This window comes from Anopheles cruzii, chromosome 3 (genome assembly GCF_943734635.1).
Source record: "Anopheles cruzii chromosome 3, idAnoCruzAS_RS32_06, whole genome shotgun sequence".
Lineage (NCBI taxonomy): Eukaryota > Metazoa > Arthropoda > Insecta > Diptera > Culicidae > Anopheles > Anopheles cruzii.
In genome coordinates, this window is record NC_069145.1 from 13,972,744 (window position 1) to 13,995,032 (window position 22,289).

At 53.2% G+C, this 22,289-nt stretch overlaps 6 protein-coding genes across 7 annotated transcripts; 2 read left to right on the forward strand and 4 right to left on the reverse strand.

Annotated features, from left to right (window-relative positions):
* Position 1: 1 nt before the first annotated feature.
* On the reverse strand, positions 2-1,140 carry LOC128272368 (39S ribosomal protein L44, mitochondrial). The gene has a single exon (XM_053010164.1). The coding sequence runs from the start codon at positions 1,064-1,066 to the stop codon at positions 80-82; it is 987 nt and encodes a 328-aa protein (XP_052866124.1). The 5' UTR covers positions 1,067-1,140; the 3' UTR covers positions 2-79.
* A 409-nt stretch (positions 1,141-1,549) lies between these two features.
* Positions 1,550-9,240, reverse strand: LOC128269706 (fatty acid synthase). The gene is made up of 5 exons (XM_053007096.1): positions 8,974-9,240; positions 6,678-8,884; positions 4,027-6,601; positions 3,615-3,964; positions 1,550-3,537 (listed from the first exon to the last, which is right to left on the reverse strand). Exons 1-5 carry the CDS (start codon positions 9,238-9,240, stop codon positions 1,779-1,781), a joined length of 7,158 nt encoding a protein of 2,385 aa, XP_052863056.1. The 3' UTR covers positions 1,550-1,778.
* A 1,567-nt stretch (positions 9,241-10,807) lies between these two features.
* Positions 10,808-12,692, reverse strand: LOC128272618 (DET1 homolog). Its single transcript, XM_053010455.1, has one exon. It carries the CDS (start codon positions 12,576-12,578, stop codon positions 10,836-10,838), a length of 1,743 nt encoding a protein of 580 aa, XP_052866415.1. The 5' UTR covers positions 12,579-12,692; the 3' UTR covers positions 10,808-10,835.
* Positions 12,693-13,131: 439 nt separating this feature from the next.
* On the forward strand, positions 13,132-15,876 carry LOC128269892 (DNA helicase MCM9-like). The gene is made up of 2 exons (XM_053007296.1): positions 13,132-13,223; positions 13,296-15,876. The coding sequence occupies exons 1-2, from the start codon at positions 13,132-13,134 to the stop codon at positions 15,874-15,876; spliced, it is 2,673 nt and encodes an 890-aa protein (XP_052863256.1).
* A 33-nt stretch (positions 15,877-15,909) lies between these two features.
* LOC128274427 (malate dehydrogenase, mitochondrial) lies at positions 15,910-22,011 on the forward strand. 2 transcript variants are annotated; one of them, XM_053012628.1, is made up of 3 exons: positions 15,910-15,916; positions 20,315-20,373; positions 20,819-22,011. In XM_053012628.1, the coding sequence occupies exons 1-3, from the start codon at positions 15,910-15,912 to the stop codon at positions 21,764-21,766; spliced, it is 1,014 nt and encodes a 337-aa protein (XP_052868588.1). In that variant the 3' UTR covers positions 21,767-22,011. The 2 variants fall into 2 exon arrangements, with proteins under 2 accessions (XP_052868588.1, XP_052868587.1); XM_053012627.1 differs by lacking the exon at positions 15,910-15,916 and having other exon boundaries at positions 20,213-20,373.
* On the reverse strand, positions 15,940-19,868 carry LOC128274428 (GTP-binding protein Rheb homolog). Its single transcript, XM_053012629.1, has 5 exons — positions 19,330-19,868; positions 18,725-18,796; positions 18,451-18,658; positions 18,244-18,373; positions 15,940-18,163 (listed from the first exon to the last, which is right to left on the reverse strand). Exons 1-5 carry the CDS (start codon positions 19,376-19,378, stop codon positions 18,074-18,076), a joined length of 549 nt encoding a protein of 182 aa, XP_052868589.1. The 5' UTR covers positions 19,379-19,868; the 3' UTR covers positions 15,940-18,073.
* Positions 22,012-22,289: the final 278 nt, after the last annotated feature.

A 22,289-nucleotide genomic window follows, 5' to 3' on the forward strand; every position in this document is an offset into this window, starting at 1 on the left:
CTAATTTATTTGGGTCCATTGTTTTATACACTAATAGTAAAAGCATTACCACTGCAATGTGGACATTTTAAAGAGCCGTTTACTGATTCGCCGCCTGTTGTGTGTCACGCTGGGCTGTCAGATGGGATGTGCAGTCCGAAAGCTGTAGGTTGAAATCGATCGGTTTCATGTGCAGTTCGGTGCCGAACAATTGCCGCAGGCAGTCACGTGCCGCTTCTTGCACAGCTATCGTTTGGTCCTCGCCGAAGCCCGTCCCCAACAGTTTGCGATCACAGTAGATACCGACGTTGTGCACCGCCAGGAGCGTGTTCTGCCCTGCGCTACCGATGAGCCGTGGTTCGGGTTCGGCCAGCCCTTTTTCTTTGCAGTACTCTCGCAGCGTGGCGAGAGGATCGGTGATGGACAGATACTCGAACAGGTCACGTTGGTGCAGTGTGGTGCAGAGGAAATCGCGCACGAACAGGAAACACCGTTCGTCACCGGATGACCGGTGCAGCGCGGCTACGATGGCTTTCAGCGTCGATGCCAATAGCGGCTCACCGACCGGGAAGTCAGCACTGAGAATGATATCCTTCGTGCCCAGGTGGGACGATACGTGAGCCAGTTGCATTTCCGAAGTAAGCGCGTCCCGGATGGAGGAAACGAAATGGCGCGGTAATCGTGGCAAGGCCGTTAGCAAGAACGCTTCGACATACTGTTGGATCAGCGTGTGGCCTTGTGCGATCAACTCCTGGTTATCGCTTACCCCTAGCACAGGGTCATCGATACCGACTGCGGTCTGTTTGCGTTTCTCCTGCTCGATGAAGGACCGGTGCGTGAAGGCCTGCTGTAGGACACCGGCGTCGAAGGTTTCGTGCAACCGTTTACCGAAGGCGAAAATTTCCGCACTATAGTTCCAATCCGTGTACGACGAGCGCGGTAGGGCGGCTTCCGGGCCCATCTTTTCGCGACGACGGCGAAACTCGCGTAACGTTGGTGCTACCCATCGGTGCACATCCCGATGCCGGCCCACGCCGAGCCGTTGGCTATTGCGTAATAGTGCACGCGAAACGTTGAATAGCAACATGATCGGCGATGAGTCCGGAGTACGTTAATGGTGAGCGGACAAATTCTCGGATAGATACCGAAAAGGCACGCCGGAACCGCACGATCAAGGAGTGTTTTGGGTTTGTGTTTTGATTGCCCACTGCGAGGGTATCTGTCAGAGTGACAGCGTGAAAGTTGCGCCAGTGACAAGTGACAGTTGCATCTTGTTTTTTAAATATTTTTTGCCGGTGTCTGGAAAGATGGGCAGGAAAGCGATTATCATCGTCCTTTAATCTAATAGTGTAACAATTTAATAATTCACCAATAATAATCACTAGCTGTAACGTTACGGTCCGGCAACCGTGGAAAGATCACTCCGAACTCGCCGGGATCTACAGTATGTCGCCCACCTTGCCCGACTTGAGGATCGTTCGATGCTATCGATTGCTGATTGAAAATGTGAGTTCACAAGAAAAGGGGGTATTTTTTCGTTTAAATTATCTTTATTTAATGATTACGTCATTATTTTAATGATTACTTCAAACGTGTATTTTCGTTGTTATTTTATACGTTGTTTAGGGTATTGCTTTAACTAACTTTGAACATTGTATAGCCAGTGGTGTCCCCGATTCATGCACAAACCCCGTTTTGTAAGCAAGTTCACTTCCAACAGCAGTCCCGTCCAACAGTCCCGCCGGCCCACTTAGTATATCGCGCTTCGTCCGCCGTCAGAGAAATGTCCGATCGCACGCTCACTCTGCGACGGCGTTACTTTGGAGGTACTTCTGGAAGCATCGATCCGATTCCAGCACCGGATCCGAATCGGCAATGATTTGTACCAGCTTCGGGTTGTCCAGCATCGTGATGTGGTTACCCTCGACAAACTTAAGGCTCACCGTGCCCTCGGTGTAGCGCGACAGGTTGTAGTCCTCTTCGATGTCCACCACCGACACTTCGGTAGGGCGCACGAGCAGGATCGGCGATTTGACCGGCTGTGGGTGTTCGATGTCCGTTTCGAGCGCAATCTTGATGCGGTTGAACAGCGCTTTCGGCATCATGCGCAGGTACGTCTCCGAGTAGAGATTCTGGTCCTTGGACAGCTCGAGCAGCTTGTCGATGCGCTCTTCGAACGTGGTGCAGGACGCGAGCAGCGGCAACACGTCCGTGTTGTCCTCCGGGAAAATCGTGTTGACGATACCGGATGTCAGCACCACCTGTATGCTGTCGTCCGTGTAGTGTTCCGTCATCTGATCGATCGCCAGCTTGCGCAGGAACTTGGGCGCACCGTCGATCAGCAGGATCTGGCCGCGCATGCCCGTCTCCTCCAGGATGCGGGCCAGCTCGAGCGTGACGAAGGCACCGAACGAGTAACCGACCAGATAGAAGTGCTCCGTGCCCTTGAAGATGTTTTCGATCAGCTCCGGCGCCAGGAAGTTGCCAATCTCCTCGACCGTGGTCATGTCGATCGTGTGCGTCAGCTGCGTGATGAACGTCGGCAGCGACAGCTGGGCGGCAATGTTGTGCCACGCGTTACCGGCCACTCCCTCGATACCGGGCGTGAAGAGCACGCAGGCGTTGTACTTTTTCGAGTCGTTCTCCGACTGCAGCCGCAGGATCGTGTGCTGGCTGTTGAACTCGTCGCCAAGGTTGCGCAGCAACATTGCCACTCCGGTGGGCGTTTTTTCGTTGGCCAGTTTCAGTTTCACGTTCTCGTCGGCCGTCGCCTTCGCTTCCGTCAGCTCTTGCAGCTTCATAAAGGTCAGCGAGCGCAGGTCCTGCGGGGTCAGGAACAGTTCGTATTCGCGCTCGAGCGTCTGCTTGATTTCGACCGCCATCAGCGAGTCCATGCCCAGCTCGGACAGCGTGGTGTCCATCGAGATCGACTTGATGTCGCGAATGCTCATGATGTTCATGACGGACTCGATTATGTTTTCCTTTCCACTGGTGCGAACCCGCTTCTCTGCCACTACCATGCTGGCCACGAGCGGTTCCGAGGTCGTTAGCAGTGGGTCCAGTTCCTGCAGACAGGACGCGATGCGCTGCTGCAACGTGCCCCCGATCTCCATGTCCATCTTGTCCTCCTGCATGTCCGCCACGAGGCCAACTTCGCCTACCGCACCCCACTGGACGGCCTTCGCCGGTAGCCCGTCGGCCCACCGGCGCTCGATGATGCGTTCCATCACCGAGTTGGCCATACCGTAGTTACTCTGGCCAGCGTTACCGCGCCCGCAGGACACACTAGAGAAGACGACAAAGTACTCCAGCTGCGGACAGTGGCGACGGCTCACCTCGTCCAGGAACTGCGTGGCAATCGCTTTCGGTGCCATGGACTCTACAAACCGCTCCACGGTCTGATTTTCGAAAATACCATCCCTCAGCTGGACCGCCAGGTTGAAGATACCGCCGACGGGGCCTATCTTGGTCGCCGCAGCGATTAGCGCTTCGCAACCGCTCCGACTCGCAATGTCGTCCGTGCTGACGATCACCTTGACGCCGTACGTTTCCCAGATGCTGTGAGGAAGGGCGGACAAAAGGAAATTTGAATATCGATCACGGTTGTGGTGGCAGTGGCGTGGCCCGGTGCTTACTTGATGCGGTACAGCTGGTACGGTTTGGTAAGACCTCGGCTAGAGCTCATCACGAGCTTCCGGCAGCCACGTAACACCAGCCAGTCGGCCAGCTCGAGCCCAAAGCCACCCAGGCCTCCGGCTATGATGTACGATCGGTCCGGGTTGCAGTACACGCGCGGCAGGTAGCTGAGCGGCACCGAGTCCTCGTCGGTTGGCGACTCGCGGAGCTTCAGTAGCACCTTGCCGACGTGTTTACCGCTGGCCAGATACCGGAACGCCTGCTCGACATCGCCCGCAGCGAAGACGTTCGTTTTCAGCGGCACAATCACCCCGTTGTGGATGTCCTTCTGGAGCATGTTGTGGAGGACCTGTCGGGAGAGAGGAAAAATCAGTTCCGCTTCGCAGTAATCGTGCCCAACACGGAGCGTACCATTTTCTCCTCCTGCGGAGCATTGAACAGGAAGTCGACCAGCACGGCCGTAAAGGAGAGCGCACGGAGGAACCGGTTCAGGCCGAGCTTCGAATCGTTCGCCATGTCGTACTTGCCGATCTCGAGGAACTTGCCGTACTTGCCCAGGCAGCGCACCGAGGCCTGCAACTTATCGTCGGCCAGCGAGTTCAGCACGTAATCCACACCCTGGCCGTTGGTGCGCATCATGATCATCCGCTCGAACGAGGTATCGCGCGAGTTGCCAATGTTGTCCGCCTTCAGCTGTGGGAACGTTTGCAGCAGGAACTCCTTCTTTGCATCGGTCCCCACGGTCGTGTACACTTCCAGACCGTACGAAAGGCAAACGCGTATGGCCGCCAGACCAATGCCTCCACTGCCAGCGTGGATGAGGATCGATTGGCCTTTCTGGATGTGCGCATTGATGAAGAGTGCACAGTACACGGTCACGTACACGACCGGCACGGTGGCCGCTTCCTCGAGGTTCCACTTTTCCGGCACGGTCCACGTGAGTGTATCGTCGCACTCGACGTGCGTAGACATGGCGCCGGTCGTCACCATGCCCATGATGCGCCGGCCACTTTCGCCGACGCCCGAGTACTCGAAGCCCAGCTCGCACTGTTGCTCAACGCGCGACAGATTGGCGAAATCGGACGACAGTTTGCCGGTGGCAAACATGACATCCCGGAAGTTAAGTGAACTGTACATCACCTTCACCAGCTCTCCCTTCGGGCGACCATGGTTGAACGGGCCTCCCAGCCACGTCATCGACGACAGGTCCCCTTTGACCAGCGCGTTCGCGTAGCAGTGGTTGCGCCGCGGTTTCGATTCCACCTTCTGGACCAGCTGCAGATGGCGTAAGCTGCCCCAGTGACCGCCACGGTACACGTTGATGGCTAGTCCGAGCCGCAGCTGGCTCTTGAAGACCGGATGGTCCAAGTCGAACGGTGGAGCCGCCGGGTCGTCGACGAACACGCAGCTCACCATACCACCGTCCGGTTCCTTGCGGATGCAGTTGATCAGCCCTACGATGCCCGAGTTACTGTCACCCTGCGATACCGCCACGGCCGGCCCAGACTTGATGGCATCCTTGAGCGTCGAGATCCACTCGTACCGACCGTCCGCCGCTGGAATGTGGACGATCGTCGGCACGGCTATAAACTTGCGCTTGATGCGCTGCAGCAACACGAACGTCTCGTGCTCGACCGGGAACACGGCCAACAGCTGGAAGCCAGTCGGAGGCACAATGCTCTCCACGACCAGGTTGGCCGCTTCGCGGCTCAACAAAAACCCGCTCTCGTGCAGGCTGGCCGTGCTCTGCTCCACAAACTCGGCCCGCCCGAGACAGTTGGTGGAGATGAGGAACAGCGAGTTGGTTTGCGTCGACAGCTTGCCGTCCTCGACGTGAACGCCGCCCAGTGAGAGCTGCTGCTTCGACAGGAACATCAGGTCGGCCGTGACGAGCGGTAAGTCGCCCAGTGCCTCTGCGAACAGGGGCGTAATCGGGCAGCTTTCACCAAAGTCCACTTCCACCACCTTCACCTTCGGCACGGGAATGTTCTCGAGGGCCAGCTGTACGCACACCCGTACTGCATCCGCCTTCGAGAGAGCAGGTGCCGGCAGGTGCGCGATAAACTGGTACGACTCGAGCACCGGAATGCCCGGTGGCTTACGCCGAGCAACCGTGCTCGCCTGAAGCCCCACGATCTCGATGCCCCCGCAGCGGATTGTGTTGAGAATTTTGGAGTTTTTAAACTCAAACACCTGGCTCCCCTCGTCCATCGTGTTGGCAATGGCCAGATGCATCTTCGGGTCGATGCGCATCCGCTCGATGCACGTCGGAATCATGAGGGTGCGCGTGTCCTTGCCGATGATGCAGCATTGCAGCAGACAGTCGAGGAACGAGACCCAGTTCAGCTCCCAGTTGATCTTGCCACACGCGCTGTCGGCCCGTGCCTCGAGTACCGAGCGGAACGCTCCACTGTAGTGATAACCGCGGAGTCGCAGCTCCTTGTAGAAGTCGCGGGTGGCCAGCACCGGCAGATCGCTGGCCGGCGGATCCGGAATCTCCGACAGTGCGATGTTCTCGACGTGCCGCACGTACCCGGTGACGACGGCAGCGGTCCCCTCGGTGATCTCAAATCGGCCCGTGCCCGGCTGCAGCATGACCGTGAACTCGATCTCCTGGTCCTTGGTGATCGAGGTGGCCCGCAGGAACTTGACGTCTTCGAACTCTACCTCCAGATCGAAGTACATCGGCCCCTTGACCATGGCCAGCGTTTCCCACGCCAGGTGCAGGTAGGCCGTGGCCGGGAACAGGACACGCCCGTCGATCACGTGCCCCGCGATGTAGCTGTAGTCTTCGTCGTTCAGCTTGATCTTCACCCGCCGCTCGCCACTCTTGGTGGACTTTTGCATCTCGAACTTGGTCACGAACCAGTCCTCCGAGTGGTCCCAGCGGATTAGGTGCGAAATCATGGGCGTGCAACGCGACACGGGGAACTCGACCGGCGGGTAAAGCCTTGCCACCGGAATGTCCAACCCGTTGATGTACAATCTGTAATGTAGCGAATGGGAAATGTGTTAACGTTCGCTGGATCGCTTTTTGATTCCAGGACGAAGCCGCCACTTACTTGCCGAGGGCGTTGAACATGTACTGTACGTTGTCTTTGTTGCCACGCTTTGTCAATCCGATGTGGATCGCGTTCGGCATCGATTTCTTCAGGATGGCCTGCAGCAGCCCGTGCGGAGCGACCTCGATCGTGAGCGCATTGTTCGGCAGCAGGGCCGACGTTTCCTCGAACAGGACGGAACTGAGCAGATTGTTGGTGTGGTAGTGTGCCGACGAGTACTGACTCTCCGGTTGATCCCAGCGTATCTTGGGTACCGATGAGCTCAGCCAGCGCGGAGAGCGTTTCTTCGGCTCCGGGATCACCTCGTTCAACCGCGCGAGCAGTCTCGGGCCCATCTCGGCAATGTACTTGCTGTGATACGGGATGTTCGAGCAGGGCACTTCCTTCGCGAAGATACCCTTCTCGGTGAGCTGCGCCACGAACGATTCGACGTTCTCCTTCGGTCCGGAGATCGTACACGAGTCCGGTCCGTTGTGGCACGCCACCTCAATGCCTGGCGGTAGCATGGTGCGGATCTTGCGGAACCCAAGCCCAACGGCCGCCATCGACCCGTACACGGTTTTCGTCTCCAAACTGGCCATACCGCGGGAGTACGCCGACAGGATCATCTGCTCGGCGGTGAAGCACCGATCGGCGTACGCACAGCCCAGCTCACCGACCGAGTGACCGATCACAAAGTCGGGCTCGAGATCGAGCGACCGGAGGACATCCACGATACCGATCTGCACCGCGGCGATGCCCACAAACGAGTGCAAGATGTTGTCGTACTTGCAGCTCTTGGAGGTGAGGATCTCGATCAGATTGAGGCCACGCTTCTCCAGCACCCTGTGGCAGTGCTCGATGGCCTGCCGGAAAACCGGGATCTCCATCAGCGATGTGCCCATCTCGGTCCACTGGGACCCCATACCACTGAACACCCAGACCAGTGGTCGCTTCAACCCGGTGTAGTGCTGCGTGTCGCGGCCCAGGCACACGGCGTTCTCGGTGCCATCCTTCGAGTACAGCCCGTACCCGCGGAACACATTACCGGGGATCGACTCGCTCTGGACGTTGTGCAGCAACGCGACGTACTCGGCGTCCAGGTGGCGGTTGCTCATGTCCGTCAGGACGGCATCGATCGCTTCCTCGGTCCGGCCCGACCACGTGACCAGCCGTGGCAGATTGTCGACGGGCAGCCCGTGGTTAACCTTTTCCTTCGTGTTGCCGTACAACAAGGCGTGCGCATTGGCCCCGCCGAACCCAAACGAGTTCACCGCAATCAGGGGACCGTCGAGCGGCACCGTATCCGACACGACCTGCAACCGTCCGTCGACCAGTGCCGGAATATCGCGGCGCAGCTCGCGGAAGTTAATGTTCGGCGGGATGAGCCGCGTCTCCAGCGCCAGGATGCACTTGACCACCGAGCAGATGCCCGAGCTCGATTCCGAGTGGCCAATGTTTGACTTGACCGACCCAACCGGAAGCGGTTTCTTGCGCCCGGCGCAAAAGATCTTGTCCAGCCCTGCGCACTCCTCCGGATCGCCGACGACCGTGCCGGTGCTGTGCGCCTCGACGTAGTCCACCGTCGACGGGTCAACCTGAATTTCGTGATAGAACTCGGACAGCAGCTTCCGTTGCATCACGCCGGACGGGTAGGTGATGCCCTCCTCCTTGAACCCGTCGCAGTTCGTCTTCGAGTAGACCACGTTGGCGTACACACGCTTGGCGTCCTTCGCCTTCTGCAGGTACATCACGCTGATCGCCTCCGAGCGCGTGTAGCCCGACGCGTCCTTGTCAAACGGCCGGCAGTATCCGTCGGACGCCAGCACACCGAGCCGGGCGAACTGCAACGTCACGTACGGGTGCAGCAACAGGTTCGACCCACCGACGATGGCCGCATCGCACTCCCCGTTGCGGATGGCGTTGAAGGCGCAGTCGAGGGCATACATCGAGCTACTGCACGCCGTGTCCAGCAGGAACGAGGGCCCATTCAGGCCCATCGTGTATGAGATGCGATTGGCCATCATGGCACGCGAGCACCCGGTAATTCCGAATCCACCGGACGAGATTTTCTCGTAGAACCACGTTTTCTCCGACTCGGCGAAGCACGCCCCAACGAAGACACCGGTGCGCGAGCCACGCAGCGACTTGGGATTGACCCCCGCATCGATGGCCGCCTCGTACGCGTGCTCCACCAGAATGCGGCACTGCGGGTCCATCGTGTGGGCCTAGCGGGTGAAAAGCGGTGCGATCGTACTTAGTTACATCGGAATTTCACCCGTGTGTATAGTGTACGTTCCGCTAGAAGTTAACCTACCTGCTTGAAGTGCACCCCGAAGAAGGTCGCATCGAACTTCTCCAGATTGTTCACCTTGCCCATGCGGCGCGGAATTTCGACGTTGCTATGACGCCAACGCGTCTCCAGATCGTCGACCATGTCTATCTTGTTGTACAGATTGTAGCCAAACTCCTTGACGCTGTTCGAATTCGGGAACCGCCCAGCAATGCCGGAGATGACAATCTCCTCACCGGGGCTGGGTGGTTTCGCGCGGAACGCCAGCGCTTCGCCGTCTTTCGAATCCATTTCACGGTTTCACCAAAAGTTTATCGTCACACTCAAGTCACACACACACGCACAACTAGAATACGGCTAGTTCGGGCAGCGCAGGGTCTTTACCACTCTTTGTGGAAAACCTTTGGCATTCGGTAGTACAATCTGCATTCACCAATTTCCCATTTGAGTTCGCTACACACGCACACAGTTCGAGATTAGGACACCGGAAAACCTGGTTTGGTTCCACTATTCAGCACTGCTGCCGTCGCCGCTGGATGCCCAACGGGGAGGGGCTCGAACCTCGAACAGAATCCGAGTCGCGTCGCGAGTCACTCGAAGCACAGTAACTGAGGATGGGCTACCAAGCGGGCAGAAAACACCAAAATCAGCAGCAGAATACACCGGATCGCACACGACCAACCGACCATCCGAACGGACAGGCCACGGAGCTACGAGTGAACGGTCGTTCCAAGGAACGGCACTAGTTTTATACGGTCCGGGACGTTCTTCGCCGCAAGGGTCCCCAGGCAGGTTAAGAGAATGCGTTCCGAAATGGAAAATCCTGGCCACCTCCGTTGGTGCCTCCGTTCACGTTGGAGTCACAGGAGCGGCAGCCACCGCAGAGTTTTAGAGCCACAACCATTTGCAATTCCGCATCTGATTAATACTGCCGGCTTTCATTAACCACTGTGACCGCGCGCGCGCGCACCGGGCGTACCTGCCCGTGCAACTCGCCGAACGCCGGTCGCGATCGTGTGTTGGACTTGAAATCGACTGTCGATGCTCTGCTGGTGGTGCGAACTCTATGCTTTCTTTAACCATAGGAATATGTATGTTGTCGTAAAAGGTTTTTTTTGTTAGTGCCATGTTAAAATGACCATTTCAAACAGTGACCGTTCCGCAATCCACGTTACTGGGACAATCTTTTCATTTCATTTCGAACGTCGATCGCGGTACGATTTACATTAAACACGTGATGGGCAAACGACGACGACGTTACGTCGTTCGAACCCGTTGACACTGACCTTTACCGACTGCTCGTGTGGCCGCAGGTTCTTCGATTCATGCGGGCAGCGAAAGTTGTGTTGCTGTGTAGCGTGCCCGAAAGGAAGCGTTTTCCACGAACTAAATATATCAGGCCCGTTTAAGGAAGGATCTACATCCGGAAACATACTTCCTAATGCTGAATCCCTTGGGGCGTATACAATCACCAAATACCGAAAGACCACGAAAGGTGAGGCCTAAGCTCGCCGCGTGCGCGCGCGCCCACTTACCATAAGGTTGCTTGACCCCCGCTTTTGGCCGTTTTCGGACGATGGGTGCCTGTTTGAATTTGGCTAATCTACATGCGAATGAACTTTCCTGAAGCCATTGCACCACGCCGCTCGCTGGATACTACGCGGGGCGACTCGCGTAATTGACGACAATGGGGGCCATATCTGGAATCAAAACAGTGCTTGCGTAATCTAATCGCTTCACTCCGTTTTCAGGTATTGAATTCGCGCTAGTGTTACGGAATAGTTTCCGGTGGTTTTATTTTAGCATTCGATCTACAACATCCCACCCGGTATCACTGTTAGAAAGTGCCTTTCCAAGCCCAACAATCCCACGGCGGGATGGTACCGTTACCGAAGCCCCTGTTCCTCGCTGCTGCTGCTGCTGCTGCTGGTACTGGGCGCATGCCGCAGGTGGAAGTTGGCAATGTACTCCGTGTTGATGCGCTGCACACTGATGGCGAACGGTTCCGTCGGATGAAAGATGAAGGCCACCAGTCGGCGGGTGCCCGGATTGCTGAGCTGTTGCCCGTGCATGCCGGCGTAGATGCGAAACTTGAGCAGTCCCGATTCGCGGGCAAAAAACCGTATCGGAAACTCGGCGCAAGCTTTCGGTCGCTCCATTGCCGACACCCACTTGTCGTCGTAGCTGAACAGGCCCAGGTCGAGGTAGGGCGAGCTGCTGTAGCTCTGCGCACTGATCGGTAGCTGTGCCAGGATGCGTTTGGTGGCCTCCGTAATGCCACCACCGCGCGCTCCGATCATCGTTTGCTTGAAGCGCTGGTGCAGCAAGTTGCTGTAGATGTTGTTGCTCGGCGAGCAGGTAAACGGCGTCCGGTGGCTGTGGTTGGCGTTGCGAAAGCTGTCGCAAAAGTTTTCGTACAGATCGAGCAACTGCGCGCACTGGTTGCTTTTCACCGCTAGGACCTTCTTCTGCCAGATATGGTAGATCACAAACAGGGAACTGTGGCTGTTCGGTTCGAGCGCCTTCAACGTGACCACATCTTCCTGTGCGTACTTGATGAAAAGGTGGTCATCGTCCAGTAGTTGCATCTTCCACATACGCAGATCCCGGTACTCGTCGAATCGGCGGTAAAATTTTCGCAGCGCCAACGGATCCTCGCCCGTATCGACGAGCCGTTTCGCCTGGTAAAACAGGTACACCAGTATGCGGTGCTTCAAACTGTTGATCGCTGGTTCGCGGAAGGCTCTCGGCATCGGAGTGCCCGTCCGCTCCTGCGCGATCGCATTGGTGTAAAGATAGTCATCCTCTGCACTGCAAAACCGCCCGATCGTGCGCTCTTTAACGAACGTGCCTTCGGCGATCGAGAACACGTACAGCGTCTGGTGCTGGATGGACAGAATAGCGAGCGTGTTGTTGTACAGATAAACCCCCTGATTGTGCGACAGGATGATCTTGTCCACCCGAAAGTCTCGCGAATCCGAAATGCGCCCAAAGTGTAGATCGATTATGTACAGTGTGTAGTCTTCCAGTGGGCAGCTGGCGGTCGGCTTGATCACCTCGTTGTTGGTGTACAGGTCGTAAAAGTATGGCCGTGTTTCTTCCGCTATGAACGAGGCAGCGCCGACGATCACGTACCGACCGTCGTTGGTGAACAGACTGCACTCGCGGTTCAGGTGTTTCTCATGGTTCTCGAGGTTTACGACGTGCCTCAGCTTAAACAGTCGATCGAATATTTGGTTCCGCACGCGGTAGTTTGCGCCGAGGCCATGGTCCGCTACCAGCTCCGTGTCGTCCCAGTTTTCCAACAACTCACCCGCCGCAGCACATCCCTGGTACTCGTACACCTCCAGGGCCGCCTGATCGGAGGAAAACGCAATCAGGTACTTGCCATCGGGGCTAAACTTTCGCAAGTAGCAGGGCGGTCGTTCCACGTTCACCACCGTCAGATTTGGGTACACGTTCTGGTACATCTCACGGGCAGCGTGTAACGGTGTCCGGTGGCGCATCCCTGACTCTCGATCGCGCAACCGGTTGACAAAATTCTGTGAACGCAGTTTCCTAAATCGAATCCTATCCGTACAGACGGCGTCCGGTATTCCGTTTTTGGGCTCCATCGACCGGGACTGCATTACATCTGCACGATACTGCAGTGTTTTCAATTTCTTCACGATTGCCTTTAGCTTTATCTTATGCGTGCATTTAACCAGAATTCGCCTCTAAAAACCTTTGGACGGATTTTTGTTGACGATTTTCCCGAGAGAAAAGCAGACGAGCATTGAACGTCAACACAACAAATCTAGAAAAAAATAAACTCCTTCACAAACGTCATTCAAGTGCCACAGTTGACCCGAACCATTTGAATACGAAATTTGTTTTGATTCTTTTTGCTGCTGTGCCAACATAAGGAAATACTTTCTAAACAAGGAGAACAAACTACTTCTAAGCAAACTCACCAGTTCAATTGTGAAATATTAATCGCTTCTTTATGATCGTTAACGCTTAAGTTTGCCGGTTTGACACTGATCCGAGCGCGCATTTCATTTACACTGTTCCGTCACCATGCCATACCGCGTGTGTTCGTTACACTAAACAGACGTGTTTTTCTCTAGTTACAACGCTTTTTACGCTTATCGTTTCAGTTTCCTTCGTTACAATCCCATTAGTTGGTGTTTTTTTGCCCTAATGGAAAGCTATCTGAAAGAGTTCCACGATGAGGAGATTACAGATCTGCTCAACAACCCAGACGGTTCGCTGCACGTTTCGATCCGCGTTAAGTGAGTCGCGATCGTTTGAAGGACTACTGTAATAAGAAGGATAACACTAATAACCCCAATCTTTTGCCGTAGCCTCACGCACTTGCAACGCAAGCAGCCGGATCTGTATGCCCGGCTTCTACAAAACACGGACTCCGAGGTTCTGCGCTGGAACGAGTGTTTACTGCGCGCCCAGGAATCCTTGATCGAAGGCAACCTCTTCCTCGAGTCAGGCTTCCAAGTGAAACCAAATTGCCACACACGCTTTGTCAACCTGCCCCTGGTGTCGGAGCGTAAAGCGGCCTATCCGACCACCGGTAACGTTGGTCAGTTTCTGCAGGTGTCAGGTAGTGTGATCCGGATTACGTCGAGCCGGTGTCTCGAGTACAAGCGCTGGTACATGTGCACCCGGTGCAAGCGTAAGGTACTAGCGGAGGCAGAGTACGGTCGACTGTACGTTTTTGAAAAACCGGGTCCATGTCCGGCCGCACGAGAGTCTGGATGCAGCGGGTACTTGCAGGCCGTGCCGGAAAAACCACAGCAGGAAAACTATCGCGATTACCAAGAGATTCGCATACAGGAGATTATGAGCGAACGGAGAGTGCCGGCCTCTCTGATAGTGACACTGGAAGACGATCTGGTGGATGGTTGTCAGCCTGGGGACCGTGTTACTGTTTGTGGCCGTATATCGCATCGCAGCAAGCCACCGGTCGTCGGCCGACGTACGGAAGTGACGATCGCAATGCGGGCTAACAGTTTGGTTCGGGGAGCGATTAAGGGCAGTTGGGCCAACGACAATCCGGAGCGTTTGCTGTGCGTGGAAGCCGATTGGCAGGAGGTTGTGGGGACTATCGGTGAACTGGCGGCAAGGGATTTCCTGATTCAATCGATCGCTCCCAACATTCGAGCGTTTTATCCGGTGAAGCTGGCCGTAGCGCTTGCGTTGGCTTCCTGTACGGAGCGGTCGTACGACGCCGACCAACAATCGAGCACCGTTCGGGGCAACTCACACTTGCTGTTGGTCGGCGATCAGGCCTTGGCAAAATCGGAACTGCTGAAGTTTGCATCCGAGATCGCGAGCCGTGAAGTGTACACCAACGGTATGGGTTGCTCGTCGGCCGGGCTAACGGCGGCCGCAGTGAAAGACGGAGGTGAGTGGGAGCTGGAAGCAGGAGCTCTAGTGCTGGCGGATGGCGGGATCTGTTGTATCGACGAGTTCAATCTGATGCGCGAAACCGACAAAGGGTCCATACACGAAGCGATGGAACAGCAGACGATCAGCGTGGCCAAGGCGGGCATGGTGCGCAAGATGAGCACACGGTGTGTGGTATTGGCGGCCACCAACCCGAGAAAACCCGTGGCCGTCGGCGAAGACATTTCGGCAGCTAACATCGGAATCGGAGGACCACTGTTGTCGCGTTTCGATATCATTCTAATTCTACGCGATATTCATTCTTCCAACTGGGATGCAGACATTGCGACGCATCTACTAGCAATGGCGGTACTCGACGAGGAACAATCAAAGCTCGATCGATCCCAGCCGATAGCCCATTGGGATCTGGAAAAACTGCAGCTCCACTTTGCCGCAATTAAATACATCGATCCGACAGTTTCAACCGAAGCCAACATCATTCTAGGGGCATACTACAAAGCGTGCCGCTCGGATCCGTTCCGCGATCCAGCCCGGACTACCGCGCGGTTGTTGGAGAGTTTGTTCCGATTGGCAAAGGCGCACGCTCGGCTGCTGTTCCGCCGCGAGGTAACATCGATCGATGCGATCACCATCATTCAGCTGATGGAAGCGAGCTGGACCTTCGGTAAGATCGGCATTACGCCGTACGATTTGATCAAGGCAGAACTTCCGCTCGGCCCAGAACAGGCAGTCATCGATCGGTTGTTGGATAGGCTGCAGCTGTACGAAACCACCATCCGTGATTCAGCGACTGTTCGGCCGATCGATCGGAACCTTCTTCGTCGTTACCATTGTGACGTGATTGTCAAGCAAAAAGCGAAACAGGCGACGAAACAGGAGCAACAAGGAACTCTAACGCAACAGCCTGCGTGTAGTTCGACTCCTCCAACGGGCAGCTCGCAGCCTGGGTCGAGTTCTTCTATTTCAAAGTATACTCTTCAAACAAAAGCAAATTTGCAAAAGCTAAAAAAAGTGCCAACGCCCGATGATGAAGACGGCGTGGGGGGCATGGCGAAGAAACGCAAACAACAAACATCGGAAAGCACTGCGCCGTTGGCATCGAGGGAACAGTCTGTGTACCAAATAACATGGTCAAATCAAAGAAAGCAAACAATGACAGGAGTAGATGAAACAAGGACAGGAGGACCTTCCAAGTCCCGCAGCTCCGTCGACACTGTGAGCGGCGATGAGAATATGAGCTTTCGTATCGAATCGTTCGGCAATTGTCCACTTTCAAGCGAAAGTGAAGTAGAAGCCGAGCCAGGAATACGCACACAAACACGCCAAAAACTACTGCAGTTTGAATTCGCGACGCACGAAACATCGAGATCGAGTCCATCGACGGAGAACGATAACGCGGATGTTTCGATGCACGACACAGTTACGAAAGCGGATGACGGAAGCAACCAAGAATTCCGGTACAGTGGTCTCTTTTCCGATGAAGAAGATGACGATTTGCATCTTTCCGACATCGAGCTGTAGAAGGGGAATGGTTTCCATAGTTCAAACCACTTTATGTTTCGTCCATTGTGCGTTCTTCGGGTGAAAGACAAGCTGTTTTCCGTGTCCTCTACAAGCCATGTTTTTGTATTTCTTTTATTTGCCGTTAATATACAGCATACCGGCTGGTTTACAATTTTTCTTAGTTTTTCTTTTCTTCTAAAGGTGTTTTCGTCATTCCTGTATCCTTACACCTCCGTGCTGTGCTGGTTTGTTCTCTTCGAAAACTGGGCTGTTCTGTGGAAAAATTCAGTTTTGAAATCAATCGTATTAATACCAAATGTGATTTCTTTGCTCTTTACAGCCACTCAGCTGCAGTCATAGAGAAATAAACTAAAGGGATGGCTTGGAGTTACGCGAAATTGAAAAGATGGCAAATAAAAGATTGAAAAATACAGTTCATACCTAAACAAGTATATAGTATTGAATGTAGTATTACAGAGTGTCCACCCTCTTCAAACGTTCAACTGTCCATATACCTAATAAGGGAGCTTTGCGTAAGGTAATTATAGAGCTTTGTGTTTGTTCAGGATTGTTCGGAAGAGTGTTCCCGAACTACTTTCACGCCGTTCGGTAACTGCCACTATTGGTTACGCTAATTTCAGCACTTGCTTGTAAGACAACTGGCGAATCACAAAGTCATTGTTATCGGTGTATCAGTTTTGCTCCTCTTCTGGTCCAGATCGTACAGGAAGCGGAAAGCCAACACGTATGGACGTATGAATTCCAACCGCTTCATTCGTGGGGTTGCGTCGTTTCATGACACTACCCTTAATGATTTTAATTCGATCGTTTTCCGAAAGTGCCAAATTTGGCTATAACGTAAGGATTGCCTATACAGTCGCGCATTACAAAATGCCCTCCGAATGGTGGCTTATGCTGAGTGAGTGGAATAGGAAGAAAAATGTGGCTCCCATCTTTGTCTGTTGTACATCCTACCCTTTTCACCATTAAGCTCTGGATGTCGATCGGTCGATCGCTGACCGCTGTTTTTCCAGAAAAGATATTTCATCATCCATAGATCATATCAACATTCCCCCCTATTACCAAACTCGAACTCGAACAAAACAGTTTCCTCGAACGTTCGAGTTCATTTTGTACAGGTTAATCTTTCTGCCTTCTATCTTGCTGCATTCTGCTTTTTGTCTCACTGTGTTCACTCTAACGATCGAGTTTCGAGTTCAAGTTTCAAAATAGGGGGGATTGAAAGGTAGACATATTGGGCTCTGCTTAAAATCAAACAATATAGTACAACTGAATTAAAACTAAAACATGCGAACGCCCACAGTTAAATATAATTCCATTCTGCTCTCTCCGTCACGTGTCTGTTGCGGATCAGAAACTGTTGTCAACCTCAGTCTCACTATTAAACCCGCACACTTATTCTGTCTCTATTCAGAGCCGTATTTGATCTATGCGCTAAAGGTGGCCTTCACAGGAATCTTCAATCGTTGTGCGTCCCTGGAGGGCCAGACGAACCGTAAATCCGAGCGTAAAAGTGTCAAATCGTACATGAATCCGCCCACTCGTAAACGATTTGACGTTAAAGATTAATGTCAAATCGTTTATTTTCGCTTCGTGTGGCCCTCCAGTGCGGATTAGAAAAGGAAGAGGGTTTGCGCGACACACTGAACCGGCCAACACCGAAGTTGTTAGGAAGTTCCGAATCCAACGCCACGGTCATTCGCGTTCGTAGATATTTTCCAGGGTTATTCCAATTTTTTCCCATATTAGCATAAGTTCGGTAAACATTGCTACACTAATTGCTATTACTTTCCATACCCAATTGCTATTGATTTTGTGTGCTTTTAAACCTTTTCTCCGGCTCATTCCATCAGTCCCTCCTCCATTACCACTCCAGAAGGCCGCGCGCCCTCGCGCTTAGAATAAAGTACAAAGTTTGTGATGAGTATTTCTTTGAAGTGGCAATATCCGCAGAATGGTCGTATAGGTGCTTGCACTGGAACATTTCGGCTTCTCTTGTTGTTTACTGGTGGGTGTGTTGTGATATTGTGTACTTTGTCGAATGAAGAACGCAGCAGTTCATGCAGGTGCCATGGGGGAAACGCATCTCCATCACCAATCATCCGCCACCGTTGACTGGCCTCTTACCACCGCCCCGCCACTGCAACCCCCAGCATCGAATGGCGCCTACCAAAGTCAGCCAACAATGAGCTGCTCACGAAATCCTGCAGCTACTTTTCTCCGCCGTGTTACCGTTTTCCTTTTCAATTTGATTAATCAGCAGCGAGAAGATGTCGGCAACAGACTGGGGACAGAAAAGGGCACCGTATAATGAGTACGCACTGGATACGAAACTGGAATCCATCTACGTTCGCTGGTTCTTACTTCATTCTGCTTGGCGGAGGTCTCCAAAAATTGTGCCTTCCACGAGTCGGCCAGACGGCGCCCGTCCTCCGTCGGTACGGTGCGCTCCTGATGCAGGTCCGTTTTGTTCCCCACAAGCACGACCGGAACGCTGAAGAGATCGGAACGGGACGGTCAAAGTAAAGTGTGTCCTTTGGGGCATACTGCTGCTGAATGTGGAATACTCACTATGCCTTCCCCATTATATCGAGTAGCTTATCGTAGAGAATTTTTATCACTTCGAAAGACCGCTGGCTGGTGATGGAGTAAACGAGCACGTAGCCGTGAAAGTCCATGCTGTACTGGGCGGGGAAAATGCTGTACTCATCCTGACCGGCCGTGTCTACCAATCGAATTTCGTAGTCCAGTGATTGGATGCGCGTCTTTTTCGTGAATGCTGAAAGTGTCGGTCCCCGGAATGGTGTTACGAATTTCTGTTACACTGCGGCCACCCAATACTTACTGTTTTCGATCGTTGGATCATAGGAATCAACGAATTGACCTTCGACGAACTGTATGCTGAGCGAAGATTTTCCTGCGGCAAAAAACAGATAGTAGAAGGATCATTGATTGGTGGTGGGACGGAACCAAGAAAAGGACAACACGCTCAACAGCGAGACAGAGGCAGTGCATGATTCACTACGTGCTACGCCAGGACCTCGCGTCGTATGTGGGTAACTAGAACGCATACTACGAAGCAGTACTCGCTTCATTGATAAATGTCGTAATGACGCACCAGCAATGGCGACAGAGAGCCGGCTCTGCAGCATAATCGCACCCATGGCATAATAGCCGTCGGGGCGGAAGCAACTGACCGGAACTCTTCTTTATAGATAACCACTAGAGTTCGTTCGGATGTCAAGGTCGATCGAATAGTAAAGTTTTGGCTTGCTTTTGGTTTGCGTTTCGAGTCCAATGGTCACTGCGACGGAAGCAAGGCCACACTCGATAGCATTATTGTATATATATGATGGCGATGGCATATATATATATATGTATACATACACAATGTAGGTATTGGTTTTTTGTGCAACTGCGGTAGCGCTGTCTGATAGGAGTAGTACTTACCTACGGACCGATAACCCATCATGGCTACATTTCGCTGTTTGAACGACATTTTCGCACTCTAAAATGTACACGCCTTGCCCACTACACCACTGTTTCCACCACAACCACTCAGCTAGCACGGATCGATTTTACGATCTGATCGCAAAAGTGAAGCCAACAACAATCTTTGTACACTGGATTTTGTTCGTTCTGTCACTTGAATTCCACGCAATAGCAGGTTTTTTCTACCAAAAATCCAAACCCCTTAGGCGGGAACAAAGAGAATCCAGAAGCCCGCGGTCCAATCACCAATCGGAACGCGTTCGTGGCCACGGGTAACTGGCCAAACTTTTCTCTCGAATTACCACTGCGTAAATGTAACACTTAGTTCCGGATCTTTTCTTTTCCGCACCCTAGATTGAGTGACTAACTTCCAGAATCGCTTGAACCGAGCTCCGAAACGCAAATTAAAACAAATCGAGACTATTTTCACGCCAGTTGCTCCGTTTTGCGTGCGAAGCAAACGAAATGGTTAGTAAAGATGGCAGATCTCCGTTCTATGTGGCTGTGAAAGCAAAACAGGCTCTTCTGCGTTCTTATTTTGAATTCCCATGCAACTGTTGGCAACCCTGGCATCGCTGTCAGTGGCGAAGTGTGGTGAGTTTCGGCTGCTTGTTGTGTATTTTTTCGCCTTTACCGAACATAATTAGCGGCATGTTTGAAAAAATGTCTAAGAAAATTTTCATTTTTTAACAATAAAAAATAACGCTAGGGTAGTTTAAACTAAGCCCCAAAACGGAAAACCACAGACTGTTGGTTAGCGGTCAACAAACTGGCAGCACTGTCTTGTTTTTCGAAACTGCTTGACGTGCGTCGAATCCGCAATATTACCGCGAATCGTCCTACAAATTCTCTTACTAAGCATTTGCGGGAAGAGAACTGGTGACACTTTTGCCGAGACTTGTGCCAGTGAATATCGTGTTTCCGCAGCTTTCCGCCACATTAGCGAAAATGTTTGTTCGTGCAGTAGCGAAGGGAGCGAAAAGCTTTTCCACCTCGAGCCAGGTTAGTTCTAGCCCCGGAACGAGGAAGTAGTGATAACGACCAGCGACAGCTGATAAATCTAGTGGCCAGTACTTGCCTGCCCCTGGATAATCGGAAGGTGACCTTCGCCTCATGCGTTATTCTCGCGCGCCTTCACCAGTGAACGACCTTCCGAGAGCCATTTTTTGCCATTGCATGTGACTGAATGTGGCACAGAGAGATAGAGAGACAGAGACGGACAGATAGAAACAGAGAGCAAAGTGAGATGAAAAACGGCCTACAAATTCGCGTACGGCCGTGACTAGCAAATGTTTACGTAATAATGTGTGTAAAAATCAAGGCGGCTTTATGTTGTCCCAGTTCCGCACTACATGCACCAAATGAGATTAACCCTTTGTCCATACCATCAATGAACCCGTGAGCCGATTCGTTATCGCTTAATAATACTGTTTTTTTGCTTTTCCAGAACAATGTGAAGGTGGCGGTTTGTGGTGCTTCCGGAGGTATTGGCCAGCCGCTGTCGCTGCTGCTGAAGAACAGCCCACTGGTGACGGAGCTGTCGCTGTACGATATTGTCCACACGCCCGGAGTGGCGGCCGATTTGTCGCACATTGAAACGCACTCGAAGGTAACTGGTTACAATGGGCCGGAAAACCTCGAGAAGGCTCTGAAAGGTGCCGACATCGTCATCATTCCGGCCGGCGTGCCCCGCAAACCCGGAATGACCCGTGACGATCTGTTCAACACGAATGCCTCGATTGTGCGCGATCTGGCGGCTGGTTGCGCCAAGGCGTGCCCGAAAGCCCTCATCGGCATCATCTCAAACCCGGTCAACTCAACCGTTCCGATCGCGTGCGATACGCTCGAAAAGGCCGGCGTGCTCGATCCTCGTCGTGTGTTTGGCATCTCGACGCTGGACATTGTACGCGCAAACACGTTCATCGGCGAGGCGGCCGGTGTGGATCCACAAAAGATGAACGTTCCCGTCATCGGGGGCCACTCGGGGGTCACGATCATTCCGGTGCTCTCGCAAACGAAACCGGCCGTCAGCTTCCCACAGGACAAGGTGGCCGCCCTGACCGGGCGCATCCAGGAGGCTGGCACGGAGGTCGTGAAGGCAAAGGCTGGGGCCGGCTCGGCCACGCTTTCGATGGCGTACGCCGGTGCTCGTTTTGCGCTGGCCCTCGCCCGTGCAATGAACGGTGAGCAGAATGTTGTTGAGTGTGCGTACGTTCGATCGGACGTAACTGAGGCCAAGTACTTCGCTACGCCCCTGGTGCTGGGTAAGAACGGACTGGAAAAGAACCTCGGTTTGCCAAAGTTGAACGCTTTCGAGCAGGAACTGCTCAAGAAGGCCATCCCAGAGCTAAAGAAGAACATCCAGAAGGGCGAAGACTTTGTCAAGAAAAACTAACTTCCCACCGAGCGGGGGCCAGCAAAAATCGAACCACGGAGCATAATAAGCGATGCTGCCACAGTCACTACACGCTCTAGTCGCACTGGATAAGATCGTAGGCGTAGGCTGCAACCAAATAGCTGCTACACAGTTCCATCTTCCACCCTATAAAACAGTGTGTTTAAACGTGAAAATGCAATCCGAAGATGTTCAATCGCAATAAAGGTTAATTTATTTGGGTACAAAACGGCGCACTCTACAAATCATTTGGTTATAGTATTTTGTCTACCGTTCGATTACTCAACAAGGCCGTGAGGATGTGTGAGGAAATTTCTAAAAAAAGATGTGCCCATTAATGCTGTTCGATTTGTTTGCAGAATATTTAGAAGTAGTTGATCAATTTGAATTCGTAAATGGCCGGAGAAAAACTTACCATCATGAGCTCACTAGGCAAGCGCTTTGAATCCGTGGTGAGTTTCTTGTTTGACGTTTGACAAATGACCTTCGCCGGACTTCGTGTGATCTGCAGGCGATGCCGAAA